Source organism: Octopus sinensis, linkage group LG20 (assembly GCF_006345805.1).
Source record: "Octopus sinensis linkage group LG20, ASM634580v1, whole genome shotgun sequence".
Lineage (NCBI taxonomy): Eukaryota > Metazoa > Mollusca > Cephalopoda > Octopoda > Octopodidae > Octopus > Octopus sinensis.
The window spans coordinates 28,594,311-28,612,007 of NC_043016.1; the positions used below are offsets into that span (position 1 = coordinate 28,594,311).

A 17,697-nucleotide genomic window follows, 5' to 3' on the forward strand; every position below is an offset into this window, starting at 1 on the left:
CCTTATAATTGCAGTTGTTAGAAGGAAAAAAGCAAAATAATAATAATAATAATAATACAAACAAACAAATAATCAGTTTTTACTAAGAAAGTCAAGATTTAAAGTTGTGATCTGTAAATGTTTGTTGGTGTTATGGAATTATTTTAATTATGGTGTATAACTACATCATCATCATTATCACCGTCATCATCATCATCATCATCATCGCTTAACATCTGCTTCCCATGCTGGCTCAGGTTTAGATGGTTTAACACGGAGCTGGATAGTAGGGAATCATCCAGACTCCAGCTGTCTGTTGTGACATGGCTTCTACGGCTGGATGCCCTTCTTAACACCAACCACTTGTTGATAAATTAAGTACCAGTTATGCACTGGGGGGTCGATGTAATCAACTTAATCCCTTTGCCTGTCCTTGTTTGTCCCCTCTATGTTTAGCCCCTTGTGGGCAACAAAGAAATAAGAATATGCTGGGTGCTTTTTACGTGCCACCAGCACCTGAAAGGACAAGCCTGTATGCGTAGAAGACAGCAGTTCTACTTAGCTTGACATGTCTTACCAAGTACAACAGTTCACCACACCACCTGGTTCCTTGTCACTTCCTCTGTAAGACCCAGCATCCAAAGATCCTTTCTCACTGCTTTGTCCATATCAGTAATGTTGTTTTTTGTTGTTGTTTAGCTCTTGGTCTGTCCTGACTCAGCAGACCAATGATCAAAGATGTTCCTGCTGTGGTCATCCTGTCTCTTATTCAGACATAGTGTACCTAGGAGACATTATCTCGCAGTTAGTATTAATGGTTGTAGTTGTTTAATCCCAGGTCAGTGTTGATTCAGAGAGACTTATGATCAAATATGTTCTAGCTATGACCATGTCATCTTTTATTCAGACATAATATATCTGGTATTACATTATCTAATAAATCCTTCCTTCTATAAGTTAGTAGGATGTGATTTGGGTGGGGTTTTGGCTACTTCTAGCAGGTCTGATGACCATCTAGTCTTCCTTGTGGATTGGCTTATTTAGTTGTTGTTTAAGCTTATGATCCATCCCAACTGAGCATGCCTATAAACAAAGGTATTCCATCCATGACCTCTCAGGCAGTAACCATTGCTGTGTGGTAAAAAGCTTGCTTCCCAAGCACATAGTTCCAGATTCAGTCCCTCTGTGTGATACCTTGGGCAAGTGTCTTCTACTATAGCAAGGCTGACTGAAGCCTTGTGAGTGGGTTTGGTAAACAGAAATTGAAAGGTGGCGAGCTAGCAGAAACGTTAGCACTGTGGGCGAAATGCTCAGCGGTATTTCGTCTGCCGTTACATTGAGTTCAAATTCCGCTGAGGTCAACTTTGCCTTTCATCCTTTCGGGGTTGATTAAATAAGTACTAGTTACGTACTGGGGTTGATATAATCGACTTAATCCATTTGTCTGTCCCTGCTTGTCCCCTATATGTATAGCCCCTTGTGGGCAATAAAGAAATAAGAAATTAAAAGAAGCCCATCTTTATTATGTCATCCCATAAATAATGCAGTTTTTTTAATTGCATGAACTAAAAGTCAGAGGGGGACAGGATAAACTGCCTGCATCATTTCTATATATATAAAAGGCAGTTTGTCTGTCTGTCTGTGTGTCTGTCAGGTTGTACCCTCACCCTGACCACGGCTTTCAACCAATTCTGATGAAACTTAAGACAAACATAGCCCAATGTCATAATTCAAAACTAATGCAGCGAAAATTTTGAAAAGTTCCTCCAGTTCTGAAAATAATTGATAAATTCGACATGGGGTCGAGAATCTAAGCTTATCATATGCAACACATTTTCCGTTGTAGTTTTCGCAACTTGCTATCGATTTTCACCAAACTCATGGTGAAGCTTAATGTTACCCTAAGGAACTTAATTCTGACGTTAGTTTTCCATGCAATACCTTACCATCAGAAAAAAATCAATAAAATCATGCCATTTTGGGAAATCGCGTTCAAATTCAAGATGACATATTCTGACAATATCTTTAACAAGTTGGCAAGAATTTTTTTTGAAATTCACAGCGAGCATCATGATCTGCTCCAAGGAGCTATATGGCCCTTTCGATTCCAATAGGATACGTTATTACTGGAAAAAAATCGGTTAATTACATCATATGTGGCACACATAGCAAACCAATTTTTCTGCGATATTTTTTGAAAGTTCACAGATTTTCCTTACACCGATGTTGGACATCAAGTTTGCATTAAATGTCAAACTAACGACCTTTTGTCAATGCAGTTAACAACTATTGGGAGAAATCGACAAAACCATATCACTTTGAGACCGACCATGCGAATCCTACAAAACTGACTTTTGTTAAATAGTTGGCGGATTTCAGGCGATTTAGTCGATTTTTGCCGCTTTTATCATAAAGAAATGGCATATGTTTTTCTTTTGCTTCAAATCCGAGCAATGTTGGGCTGTAGTCATGCATGCAAGGGAACGGTGCCTTGAATGCCTTAATGCCTTTTAGGCTTCATTTTTCAAAATAACGGTTCAATGAGTACAAAAAAGGGTAAAAAGGTAAAGGGCATTGCTTATCGACAAAGTTTCTTACATACCCGGGCAATGCCGGGCTATGCTGCTAGTCTTACTATAAAAGCAGGTAGTGATTTTACCTTATCCGTATTCTTATTGCAAGTTTTGAAGAGTGCAATTTGATTTTAACAGTTATTTTTTCAAAGCTATAATGGACGTGACAAAGGAGCAATATTCAACATATTTTGCATTATGTGTTCAATAAAGGCAATGATGCAATGGAAAGTGCAAGGAATACTAATGCAGTATATGGGGATCGGACAATAAGCATATGCCAGTGTCAATGGTGGTTCCAGAAATTCCAAGCTGGAAACTACATCCTGGAAGACAATCCTTGTCCTGGAAGATCTGTAGAGTTTAATGAGGACGTCCGGCAAACTTTTATTTTTATTCTTCTTCAAATGCCATAAATATTTATTCTATAAAAATACAAAGAAAGTGTTTTATATTTGTTTTTTATTTCTTTATTTATTAATTGACATATAGATAACTAAGTTGGTGAAGCATCAGACTAGATATTTAGTTTTGTGCCGCTTAGTTTTTGATTTCAAATTCATTTGACTTTTTGACTTTAACTTTCGTCCCTCCAAGAGTTGAAATATGTACCAGTAAGTAATACATAAGGGGTATTCAACCTATGTTCAGTGATAGGAAATACTTAAAACTATGACACTGTTTCTTCTGTCTCAAATGTTGGTTTCAATATATTGTTTGAAATACTAGCAAATATTTGAGAACTAACAATTCGTTACTTGTAACAGTAGCAGTAATTAGTTCAAAATAGCAATCTGTATATCATACTTAAAGTAGACACACCCTTGAAAGCCTAATTGTGATATTTTCTTGAGATAATATGCCTAATAGATGTACAGTGTTAAATAAAACGGCGGTGCATCAGCATGGCCGCAGCTCTGAGCTGAAACGTTAAAAAAAAAAATACATCATTAGCAGACCAAAATTCAGCAGCAGTGGTGACATTGCTAAATATGTGGATTTCTACCCCTTTGGACTTCTTCAGTAGTAAGTATCCACTGACAATGACATGCTAAGACAAAATCTGCCATTAGGAGTTTCATTGCAATTAACTATACTGGTCATCTTTTCACTGCCTTACTGTATCTACTCTTCTGTGGTTTTCTTTCTTAACATGTCTTACATATTTTTGTTGCTGTACTATATATTATTCAGCACCTTTTGCTTGTTTTCTGATAATATTGGAGGAGGTTTATGTCATAACTGACTTCACTAAATAATAACATTTTACAAACATCATTGAGCCATTAGTGGGATACAGCTAACATAATTAAATGCTTGTAATGTGTGTGTAAGATGAGGAATAATAATAATTTTATTAGCCACATAGATGAGTGGGGGATGTCTCAAGTATGGTCAATAGTTTGTTGGATGTTTACATAAAAGACAAGGAGAAGAAAATGGAAAAGATGTTGAAATTTGACAAAACTAGAAACTCCAACTGGGGCTAACTAAGGAATTCCACAGATCCAGTATTATTCCGACTACCAAAGGCATGAACCTTCACCCAAGTGTTCTCTCTGCTTAGAGTAGGGCCATTTACCCTGACCATTTTTGCTACAGTCACTGTTTATCTACATAAATTCACTAGAAAATAACACTCCCACTTTCCTTCCCAAATGGAACTTAAAAGAAGTTGATGAGGGCTTGACTGAAGAGGAAAGAGGTTTTCTTCAATCCTTTCAGCCTTGTTCACCACACATAGCCCCTACCACCATCACCTCATATGGACATGTCCCCTCTCTTTTCAATCAAAATAGGTTAATGGGCTAAGGAATTTCAGTTTGGAGTTTAAGAAACAAAATACAGTTACATGAAGGAAAACAAGTTAGATATAATCTAGATAAATGCAGGTATATCAAATACCATACAACATGAATTCTTGCCTTATTGAAATTATCTTTGTCTCTAGAGAATGTATCTTAATTATCAAATGGCAATTAAGACCAGCTTTATATGAGCTTCTCAAAAGTAGCTGATTTTAATTGCTATTGGTAATTATGATAAATCCAGTAGAGGCAGATATAATTTTAATAAAGCAAGAATTTATGTTGTATAGTTTTTGAAATGACTGTTTGTCTATGTTATTCAAATACATACCACTGGACTCTCTGAGTTATTTCTCTTAGCTCATTTTTGTTTATATGTAATCTACATTGGCACCAATTTACACCTGTTTATTTAGAAGTAAAGTATGACATAGAGAATTGGTGTGTGTTCTAAAGGGTGAAGTCTGCAAAGTATTGATGACTTTTGTGGTTGTAAAAGCATACTAAGGTAACAACAAGAAGACCAATGTTTATGTTTCTGTATGACAAGGATGAAAGTGGTAAAGTATTTTATATCACAAAGCTTGTGTATTTGTATAGAGCTGGAGACAAAAGTACAATTGTTTCAGTAGAGAAGAGGTATAGGTGTGTTATTTGAGCTGCTGTTGTTTGAATGAATGGGATAGCAAGAACAAAGGGCAGCTCTAGAGTTTAATATAAACACCATTATCAGAATAGGAAGGCTTTGATTCCATAGCACTGACTGATATTCCCACTTTCCCCTATTCACTGTAACACTCCCTCTTTTTGTATTGAATCTATCTGTTTCCAAGCCTCCTCACCACCATCTCTATCGCTCTATCTTAAGGCCCAAAAGAACTTAGAAGTTCTTTTGGGTCTGTTTTTACTCAAACACTCTTTTTCATTATTCAATCTTACCAAATATCCATTATTTGCACTGTCCTTCTTCTATTGCGCTCTCTCTCTCTCTCCCTCCCCCCATCATACTTTAGCTCTCCTCTCCCATTCATTCTAATTTTTCTTTTATCATCAATCTCTCTATTTTTCATCTTCTAGAGCTAAGCTTTGAACAAATGAATACCTCATAGAATAATGAGAACTGTTTAATGCTGCAGGGTACAAAGCAACCTCACTAGAATTGGTGCCATGATAAAATGCACCCAGTACACTCTTTAAAGTGGTTTGAAAATGAACAGAGATAACGCCTCTTGTGCTGGTTGCTTGCTTCATGCTCTTGTTTGATGAGGTTGGGCAGGGGTCATACTAGGTTAGTGGTCCCAGAAGTGTCATCATACATAGAGCTGGCCAGGTCCATCAGTGCTCTCCATTGCTGAAAGTCCTGTGCCAGTCCATCCACATCTTGCCAATTCCTCTGCATCCTGCCAGCCCCTCTGCATCCTCTTGGGCCTGGCCTTGTCATGGTGAAGGAGCTTGTGTGTTCCATAGACCCAAGAGAGCATTATCATCTGGAGCCTTACTCTTGGTAGAGCTACCCTAGGGAGGCCTGTCTTCCACGGAGGTTCCAGATTAACAGTGGCCCATGGTATGTCAGCTCATTGTCAAGATGGCAGCCCCATCATCTGACTGTTCTATGGAGGACCAGCAACCTACTCAGAAGAACCCTCAACCTGTTATGACACCGATCAGAAGAAACCAGACTAGTGCCGGTGCTACTACTGTTTAGTAGTTGATGTTAAGAAGGGACTCTTCCTATTCTAAGCAACTAAAAAGTGAAATGTACAAATAAGATGTGACATCTGATCCACTTAGTAGGGTACTATCTCTGAATAAGAACTGGCTTGCATTATGACAACTTCTCCAACCCATGCCAGCATGAAAAATGGACAAAAAATAATGATTGTTGAGTAAAACAAAAATAAAGGTGATGAAAGCTATTGGTTAATGAGAAGTTATTAACCAATGAGAGACATTGAAGACCTCAGGTTTTGGTTGGTATTGTTCTAGGTGTTGGCTTAATTTATATAGATTTTTTAGGTAGGTACTAGTTGCTAATGACTGACTTAAAAAGAGGAATGTAAGAGTGTTTGGTAAGAACAAGAGGCCAGATAAAAGCACCGCAGTTTTGACAGTGGTGGCTGGAATGGAACACGGTCAAATTATGTTGCAGTTGGCAGGTAGTTGCATCTAGTAATGCGGAGTGTATAGAATTGAGTTAGTACCAATGAAGGATATATCATCATTACCATCGTCATCACTGCTGCTGCTGCCACCACCATTATTGCCACCACCACCACCACCACCACCATTATCATTTTCATTGTCATCATTACCATCTCTTTACTCTTTACTCTTTTACTTGTTTCAGTCATTTGACTGCGGCCATGCTGGAGCACCGCCTTTAGTCGAGCAAATCGACCCCGGGACTTATTCTTTGTAAGCCCAGTACTTATTCTATCGGTCTCTTTTGCCGAACCGCTAAGTTACGGGGACGTAAACACTCCAGCATCGGTTGTCAAACAATGCTAGGGGGACAAACACAGACACACAAACACACACACACACACACACACACATATATATATACACATATATATGACAGGCTTCTTTCAGTTTCCGTCTACCAAATCCACTCACAAGGCATTGGTCGGCCTGGGGCTATAGCAGAAGACACTTGCCCAAGATGACACGCAGTGGGACTGAACCCGGAACCATGTGGCTGGTAAGCAAGCTACTTACCACACAGCCACTCCTGCGCCTATTTTATATATATATCATTTATATATTCATTGATTTATTTTTAATACTTTGTTTTCAAATCATTATTTTTCAGGATGTTTTTGTTCGTGAAGGTCTAAGCCGGTTATGGAATGACTTGGTTTGTAATGGAGAGTTGATTAGCGGTGCAGCTAAAGATGTCATCCACGTAGCTGGCGTCTTAGCTAAAAAAGGTAAGTCTCTTTAATTTTTGAATGTTTACCATTAATGTTTGATTTTTGTTTGTTTACTATCCAAGAGGTTTTTTTTTTTTTTCATTTGGACAATAAGAATATTTTTCTCTGTTCTTTAAGTTGACTCAGCTTTGCCCTACCAAAGTTAAAAATTCCATATTTAAACACTTCACTCCTGAATTTGTTAGTTTAACCATTCTGCTGGCCTTTTGTGTAAATCATAATCTTTTGTTGTTGTTTTTAAAGCGTTTCTTGTTATCACAGGTGAATCTGGTTTGTATTTCTGTGGAAGTGCTACATCTGGTTGTACTGAAGATACATGTCAACCAGATTATGGATGTAATTGTGCACCTTGTCAATATCTTGACCATACTGACCAGGAAGAGAAGGAAAAAGAAATCAGAAGAACCAAAATTGCGACTTCTATGATTGATTCTTGGACTTGGGATTCACAACCAGGTTGGTATTTTCTGTACTTCTTTATAGACAATCACTGATATTTATGTTGTATTCTTTTGTCTATAGAAGCGAGTATACCCAAAGTCTTCTTTGTCTTTGCTAGATATTCTAGTCAGAGGAGAAGGAGGAATCATTGAAGAATAGTAACCATTGTCAAACGAGTGAAGGTGGGGGTTGATGTTTGAATTGAACTTCTCTCAATTCATTTCTACTGCAGGTAGAACGTAGAACATGTTGAAATAGTAAACTTATGTAGGAATATAAAATATTTATCAAAGAGTTTTAGAGTGATGCTGTCTTGAAAAGATTGAGAGAATATAATGTGAAGTGAGCATGAGTAAGGGATATTAGTATTGGGAGAAGGATGATGAAAAAATAACAAACAATACAAAACAACTGATGAGCAACTATATATAAACCAATATTACACCTTTTACCCTACAGCTATGCTGTGCCTTCCCACTCTGAACTAGCTGCTTAACATTTTCATGCTGACCCATACTATCTGTGCCCCATACCATCTCCTTGCACCTGTCCATACCAGCTCTACATTGGCACCTACTATCCCCATGCACCAGTCTATACCATCTCCATACACCAGTCCATACCATCTCCATACACCAGTCCATACCATCTCCATACACCAGTCTATACCATCTCCATACACCAGTCCATACCATCTCTGCACACCAGCCCATACCATCTCTGCACATCAGCCTGTACCATCTATGTACATCAATCCATACTATCTCCATGCACTGGCCCCTCCAACACATCTGTCTCAGTTTCTTATGTCCTCCAACTCCACCCCATCCTATGCCTCGTCCCATTCCAGAGCATTATCATCATTCTGGTCTGCACTCCATGATCATGTTTTACCTGCATGCACCAACTATATCAATGTCACTTGTGTCAGATGATCAGTGAAGGTTAGTCATGTTTTTTGCCACTTCTTCCTGTCTTAAAACACTTTAGCACTTTAACTGGTATAATCCAGCCCAAATATTTATGTTTTATGTTCAAATTAGCCAGACCGGGCCTCTCACACTTGTCACTACAATGTCACTCTAAAACATAAACAATCACATTAAAATATCAGTGCTACCAAATAATGCATGGTTAATTTAAAACATTATGAATAAATAAAGATCCCATTTGACAGAATAATCTGAATGCTAAAACATTAAACCATAAATCTGAAAAAATCAAACAAGAGAAAAGAACAAAATTTTATACTGTTTATATGGAGAAAGTGTGAGAATTGAGAAATTCTGAGGATGCAGAGGCCTTTGGTTTAGTTGTGAAAGAAGTGAATCAAGTAAACTATTTGATAATGTTAGAAACTACAGATTTTCTAATATAAAGAAAAATTGTTGTGCAATCTGCTGGATGGTTGGTGCTAGGCAGCCCAGTGCAATCTTCTACTAAGCCAGTTTCTGTCAAACCATCTAACCCATGCTAACATGGAAAGTGGATGTTAAATGGTGATGTTGGTGATGATTACATCATAAGAATTTGGAAACTTCAAGAGACTGTATATATAAATATATGTATATATGTGTGTGTATATATATATATATATACATATATATATATATGTGTGTGTGTGTGTGTGTGTGTGTATGTATGTATCCATATATATACATACATATATACTCACGGAGTGGTTGGCGTTAGGAAGGGCATCCAGCCGTAGAAACACTGCCAGATCTGACTGGGCCTGATGAAGCCTTCCGGCTTCACAGACCCCAGTTGAACCGTCCAACCCATGCTAGCATGGAAAACGGACGCTAAATGATGATGATGATGATACATGTATACATAATAAAATGAATTTGATTTAAAATTATATCGAGCTAAAATTAATTCTATTTAAAAATATAGTCACTCATCAGGTCTAAAATAATAAATAATAAAAAAAATAATAATAGAATAAATGTACTTATACTAATCATCAAATAAATGTATAAAAATACATGTATTAACTATAAATAATCAAAAAGCATTTAACAATATTTCTTAAAATAAAAATATAACTTATCAAAGGATATTCATTAACTAAAAATTTAAACGTAATATGTAGAACTTCGAGTTTATAAGAAATATATTGTGTGAAAATATGGCGTAAATAGAATTTATAGAAGAAATAGATAGAAATATGTATTTAAACTATTAAAATTACAAATGTATTTTAGCTGTGAGAATAAGAAAAATAAATTAACTTTAATATACAATTTACTGGAAAAATTGTGAAGTCTAAATAACTTAAATATTAAATATGTAAAATACATACTATAATAAACATAAATTAAGCTAAAATTCTATAATTCTTGTAGATCTAACCTTACCCTTTCTTCAGAAGTCTTTAGTCATCACCATCATCTATCATTTTCAAACCAACTAGTTTACTGATCATAAATAAGTACCATTTATAGTATGTCACCAATATTTTCAAAAGTTTCATATTCACTTTTATTTTTTGTAATCAATATTTTATTTCATTTTGCTCCAGTTCACTCAGCTGTAGAAATGAGTTGCGACATCACGGGTGTCAAGCTGTATCAGCCTTTGCTTTTCCCTGGAATAACATTGGTGCTCTGGAGAGGAGAGGCTGATATGCATGGATGACTGCTGGTCTTCCATAAACAGCCTTGCCCAGACTTGCGCCTCAGAGGGGGACTTTCTAGGTGCAATCACATGGTCATTCATGACTGAAGGGTGTCTTTACCCTTCACCCTAATCAGTACTACATAAAGAGTGACTATCTTTTTTAAAATGTATGGCTAAATTTATTGATTGAAGGGTACTATCAATATCTACTGCTAATCAGGTAATTCTTATTTTAATTGCAATTCTTATTTATCTCTTTTTTAATGACAATTCTTTTTTTTTTCTACAGATATAAACCAATTAAAAGACTGCTTAGAAACTCTGCTTTATGAACACCACCAATTCTCAGTGGGAGCAACATCAACAACCCTGTCTAGTGTTAAATTGTTACAGAGACTTGTAATACTCGAAAGATATCTAATTGCACTTTCCAGACATTCACAAAATGAAGGGAAAGCACCTCTAAGAAAGAAGCAAGCAGACCAAACAAATCTAAATAAACAGAAAGGGTAGGCTGGAAAACTAGTTTCATTTTTTTAATTTAAAACTTTGTTCTTACATTTTTATCTCCAAGTGTTCTTATATAAGTAACTACTACCATAACTGTGGGTTAGTTATTACCTTGTGAGTGCAACTTGTCTGTCCTTGTTTGTCCCCTCTGTGTTTAGCCCCTTATGGGTAGTAAAGAAATAGGTATTTTGTCTGCCGCTACGATATCTCCCAGACAGCAATACTCAACAATTCACGCAGGTAAAGAGTTATTGAGTATTGCTGTCTTATATCTTATAGTAGTAGAATAGTAGTTTTTAACTGCTATTTCTAAATTTCGGTATGTAGTGAAGCAAATTTTGCTGAACCCTAATTATAATTATACTCATAATTATAGATTTTTTGTATAAGTTTACCGATAATGGTTCTTTTAACACACTGAACTACTTGGTAAAATTTTTAATTATTAATTAATTTTACCCTTTGTTATTATTGATATATATATATATATATAATACTTTTGTTTTTACCCTTTTTCTACAGATCTGCCAAACCAACAGAAAAAGCAACACATGGACTCGCACGTGTGGGATCAAGAGCTGCCCTTAGTTTTGCATTTGCATTCTTGTATCGAGCATGGCGTAGTGGTGAAGATTCTGATCTTTGTAGTGAATTACTACAAGAATCTCTAGATGCACTTAGATCACTACCTGAAGCCACTCTTTTTGACGAGAGTTCTGTTTCTCCAGTTTGGCTTGAAGTTGTTGAAAGAGCATCTAAATTTTTACATTCCGTTGTGGCAGGGTAAGTGTGAGAGTTCATTTTTCTTCATCGTTGAATTAAATATTAAGTTCTCTGAGTGAACAAGGAAGATTATTTTGCAGTCGTTCAACCTGCTGAAAATATCAGTCAAATCTCATTCATCATTGGATGTAGGACACGTTGGATAATGTAAGCCTTGACTGAGAAAATAAAAAGGGCTGGTCGCAACTGGAACATCTTTGATTATAAGTCTGTTTGGATCTGAGATAATCTGGTATTAAACAACAAGAACAACAATTACTATAGCTTTTAACACTAACTGCTATATTGTACATTAGACAACATAGTCCTAGATACATTTTGTCTGAATAAAAGATGGGATGGTCACAGCTGGAACATCTTTGATTATAGGCTTAATGGATGAAGAATGACCTGGGTTAAATTACTATAGTCATTAATACTAACTACTATATTATACATTATATAATGTCATCCTAGATACACTATGTTTGAATAAAAGTTGAGATGGTCTCAGATGGAATATCTTCAATCATAGGTCTGCTGGATCAGGACTGACCTGGTGCTAAACAATAATATAATGATTTCTTAGAGGAATAATTAGATATTAAAACCTTCATACTGTGTTCAGTCCTAGTCAGGGTGTTAAAGGAAAGATGTTAAAATCAGGAACTGAAGTCTTGTGAGGGACTGCCAGAAGTTTATGTTCTCTGGTAGTCATCCCCATTGAATTAATGCCAAAAAAAAAAAAAAAAAGGAGTCAAAAGGGAGTACAGTTTATTGAATAGACACTAGTAGTATTCCAGCATGAGCACAAGTTGTGAGTTGACGGAGTTGTGTCTGTCCTCTGAGTTCAAAATTCAACTGGGATCAACTGTTTACTGTAGCGAAATCTAGAATCAAACCTCACATTTTTCAGTTGCCTGTTCCATACCACATGTAGATCATGCTTATGTCATGTGGTCTTTCTGTTCATCAACCAATCAGCTTGAGGCAATATTGTGTCATGTCACGAACATCATCTGCTATGTCCTTGGATTTCCTACATTTTTCTTAGTATAAAGTGAAAATCCACCAAGAACAATTGCAGAGGTTGAGAGAATGCCACCAGAGAAGACCAATCCCTACCTCTTGCACAAGCTAGCCAGGGCTTGGCCCAGTGTAGCAGAAATATTGTTGTTTTATTTTGCTGAATCATAATCTTGGACCAAAGTTTCCCTACTTTTGAGCCTTACTAATCATTGCTGTGTATATTTGTTACACTGAAGCTTGAATCTAATCTCCAATGTCTCTACAAGCTGGTAGTAGTAGTAGTTTATATGAATATGTACAATAAATCTTACAATGTAAATATACGATTATGTTTGCATCTGTTCATTATGGGATAACACACGGCTGAACCAACAACACATAACAACATAACATTGAACCAGTGACATTGATAGCATACAATGTTAGTACAATATTACAAATAACATATTCAGTGTAATAGTGGACAGTGGGGGTTTATTATTGTTCATTAACCTGAAACTGAAGTTTACAGATACATCTATATATTTATACTTCAAATTTATAAAAAAAAATTTTTTCTTTAAATGCAGTGAATTGACTGGAGGTGGTGGTATGACTTCAACAGCTTCATCGTCTGTGACATCTTCTCGTTACACAAACCACGTCCCACTTCCAGATCAACAGCGAGCTCTTGCTCTTCTACTTGAATTAGCAGTACAGAGAGGCTCTTTGAGTCATATTCTTGGAGGTGTGCTTCTGTTGTTGAATCTTTGGGAAAACAGCTGGCATGAAAGAGACAACAGAGTTAATAGCAATTTGACTTCTGCTCCATTGGTGCCACTACTAAAGCGATTCTTTGGAATACGGTCAAACAAAGCAAAGAACTATGAAATGACAAAATGGGACGAAGTAAGCTACAAACTTGTGTTTTCTTTTCTTTTTTTTTTTTTTAGATTTTAAAAAGTTTTTTTTTTTCTGTTAGTTGAAACAAAAATTAGTGAATCATATTAATGTATTTTTCTGGATGAATATATTTCCTTTTCATTTTACCATTACAAGAATTGTGTGGTTTAATGAGTTTATAAGGTGTTTTTTAAGGGCAATTTGATTTACAGGGAAAAATAAACTTGACTTCACAGAAAAGTTGATTTTATGAACTTTTGAAATGATTAATTGAAACTAATAGTAATTTATTTAAATATGTGGATTTACAGAATTGTCCAACACATTCTTGGCATACTAATAACTAATGTTTGTGTGTGTTTGTGTATACATGCATTTTCATGCTTGTGTTCTTATGTATGTTTGTTTTCATGTATGTATGTGTATGTATTTAGAAATGTGTTTTCTTTTATAGCAAGCTGATGTGTACTTTGTGAGTCCAACTGAATGCTTTCTGAGATACATCACAGATCTTGGAGATGAAAATGCCCCTGTTGACTTGCAGCAATGTGCAGTTGTGATTATGTCCCACCTAGATCGATTGGCAGCACCTTACTTACCTCCAGCTTCCTCAAATAAGGTGATTATTTCTTTATGCAATTACCTTCAGAAAGAAAAAAAAAAAACATAAAAAAAAAATAAATTTCTCATTGTAGCATTAATCATGACTGAGAAACCATTCTAATTTGAACCAATAATTCATTACAAACTGTTTTCACCATTTTGTTACCATATTTCTGTTGAAATAAATTAACTTTATTTCAATTAATTTTGAAGATAATGAGTTTTGTAAAGTAACTTTACCATTATTAAACTGGTGTTTGAAATATAAATTAATATGAATTTTGATGGAAGGATTTAATTTAGATCACTCTAAAACCGGAATTTTGTATCATAGAACCTGGTGTGGTCTCAGGTGGGTTGGTATTAGGAGGGTTAAGACAAACATGATGGAAAGATTTGGAAGCTAGACCATATGACAAAGATATTTCTGTTAAAATATGCTGCTTTTGTTTCCATGAATTTTGAAAATAATGAAGGACTTAGGAAAATAACTTTGTCATTATTAAGCCAATGTTTGGAACAGAAATTGGCATGAAGATTGGTATCAAAAGGTTTAATATCCTAACAGTTCTAGTCCGTGCATTCTGGTACATCACCCTTCTAGTTATATTGAATGCAAAGGGGGTGCTGGGGCAGTATCTTGTAGCATACAGCTGCTTACATCAACCGTTTCTTTTTCCTAGTACTTTTTTTTTTTTTTGAGATAGGAAGAATGAAAAATTTTGATCTGGATTTGAACATAGAACATAAAAGGATATTAACAAATAAATACCACAAAGTATTTTTATTGACAACTCTACAAATTCTGTCACTCACCTTTCACCCACCATTACTACCTACTGCCATCAGCACCATGCATCACATCCCTGTCATCATTATTCTTACCTGAATCATGAACCCTGTTCAGGCTGACATTTTAATTCCATTTCTTTTGTTGTTGTGGGAATGGGATACTATTTTTGTTTGTTTGTAAAGATATTTTATCCTGGTTATTTAAAATATTTTATTCCTGTTTAACATTAAAAAAAGTTTTTATTGTTTTGTCTAATTATTTCATTCCATCTATCCATCTTCCTTGCCCACTATGCTTGGAAGGGTTGTGAGGGTAGGGTTCTCAGTCACCTCCTCCATAGGGTCCTGTCAGAAACAAGCAGCATTAGACTTTCTCAAGTGTGACCATTATCCAACTATCTCATTCTTGGTCTGCCTCCTCAGTCTTCTGCCAGATGGCTTGGCTTGAAGAATCTTGCTTGTGATTCTTTCCTGCAATATTCTAATCACATGTCTATAGTATTCCAGTGATAAAAAACATTTTTAATGATTTCTTTTTTTTAAACTTTTTAAAATCAAAAATGTATTTTCAACTTTTTTTTTTGTTTTTGAAGTAATTTTTTTTTTCTAAGTTTAAAATTTTCCTCAAATGTTAATAGCATAATAATTTATATTTCCATTTTTTTTTAACAGAACATAGAATTTGAAGACATTTTGGGCTGGGCACCAACAATACCACAGATAAACAGTCAGTTACATTCTAATAATGATGGAGATTGCATTAAGCAGATACAGTCTTCATCAAGAATGTTTTTAGCTTTAACAAAGTCTGGCAAAGTTTATAGTTTCAGTTATTCATCTGAAATACAGGTAAGTTGTTTCCTTCTGTTTAATTTTATAGTGTGTGTGTGTTTGTGAGTTGATCTATCCTTCCTTCCTCCAATCCTCCCTCCTTCACTCACTCACCCTGTGTACTTGCCTACACATCAATCTTTTCTGTTCCGCTGTCCTATTCTGTCTCTCATATTCAGCTTATATCTTGACCTCACCTCTCTCTCTCTTTCTCTCTCTCTCTCTCTCTCTCAGTCTCTCTCTCTCTCTCTCTCTCTCTCTCTCTCTCTCTCTTTCTCTCTCTCAGCAAGCCATGTATTCACCTCTTCAGCAAGACATCTGTTCCTCTCCCTCTATCATACTTTCATATCTTTTAATACTGCGTCCCACTCAGTTGAAGGGCCTTGCAAGTATTTGATGATCTAGCAGTGTTGGTTCCAAAAGAAAAGCAGCCAGTTCCCACTGAAGTGCTTGGTGTTAGGAAAGGCATCTAGCTGTAGAAACCATGCCAAAGCAGACATTAGAACTTTGGTGCAACCCAAATTGTCCATCCATGCCAGCATGGAAAAAGGGATGTTAAGTGATGATGATGGTGATGCTATATATATTGGCAATTAGAAACCTACAGTGCTTAAAAAGACCCTATTTGCAACCATGGTCAAATTGGTGTTTAAGTGGTGGTAGAATTGGAAGCATAATGTGTGTGCACATATCTGAGCCCTTACCCAATATGTCCCTGTCAAATTTACACCTGCTGTCACACCTTGTCCTCTACCACTCATTCCTCCATAACCCTGCATTCTGCTATTCTTATAAATGAAAGTGGAAGCCATTTACTGCATGTATCATCACCTTTCTGTACTGCCAGTTACCACTCCCTCCCTAATGAGCCATTTCCTACTGTCCTCCATCCTTCATTTCTTACTATTGTCCTTTTTCACCGCTGACCACCTTCAGTGGTTATTTATCTATGACTACCCCACTCCTAATTATATCCATTACTTGCGCCTTCCACTCTTGTAACTTCCTCCTGGTCCTTCTGTCACTGTATTCTCTTCTATTCACCCACTTGAACATACCATCTTGAGGGTACAATCTGCTACCTTGTCACCAACATCTTTTTCTCTTCCTTGCACCAGTCTTCTGGTGCACCCATATATATTGTTGGCAGTCTTGAATCCCGTCCTACACAACCCACCCAACTGTTCTCCTCATTTCTCTTTCATTGTCACTAACTCCTGACACTTCACTCTTTTACCATTTATTACCTCCTTCAATAGTTTTTGTTAACCTCCCTTCACACAACAACAAACCTGTTCCTTCCATCATATTTTAGTGTCTCAACATATTGCCTAAAAGTCACTACCCTCTCTGATACTCTACCTTTCAGCATTGAGCATTTATGAACTTACAAGTTGCAAGGTGACCTTAGAAGCACTAGTGCCTTAAAAAAAAAAGGCCTTGGTACAGTAGTTGGTGTTTGGAAGGGCATCCAGCAATTGAAACCATATGTGTGTGTATATATATATATATATATATGTATGTATGTATGTATGTATATTGACATTTATTTTTTATATCAGGTTACACTAAAAACAACTTAATATTAAACTGAAATGTTAGTACTTTTTGTAGGGTCATCATTATTCATTTACAAGAATATTGGTGACAGTGACTTCAAAGTTTCAGCCTACTAGCCTTTTTCAGACCATTCATTTAGCTTCAGTTTTTCCACACTAGCCTTGATTAGATAGAGTTGTTTGAGGCAGGAATTTACTGCTGAAATCTCTTTCAGTTGTCATCAACCCTTATGTATTTTTTATGTGAAGGACTTTTTTTTTTTTATTCCAGAGATCTTGAAAACAGTGATTGAAAATAATGTCAATAATGAATGTCAATTTCATCATTGGTTTGATCAGATCAAATGGCAATATGTGTGGAATATCAACA

General features: G+C 35.9%; 1 protein-coding gene across 1 annotated transcript in view; it reads left to right on the top strand.

Annotated features, from left to right (window-relative positions):
• Positions 1–17,697, top strand: part of LOC115222504 (E3 ubiquitin-protein ligase HERC2-like) — a 226,020-nt gene that overhangs the window by 41,094 nt on the left and 167,229 nt on the right. The window contains 7 exon segments of the mRNA XM_036511621.1: positions 7,173–7,290; positions 7,555–7,749; positions 10,649–10,868; positions 11,392–11,652; positions 13,230–13,548; positions 13,997–14,161; positions 15,610–15,786. Of these exon segments, the coding sequence (XP_036367514.1) occupies positions 7,173–7,290; positions 7,555–7,749; positions 10,649–10,868; positions 11,392–11,652; positions 13,230–13,548; positions 13,997–14,161; positions 15,610–15,786 (1,455 nt within the window).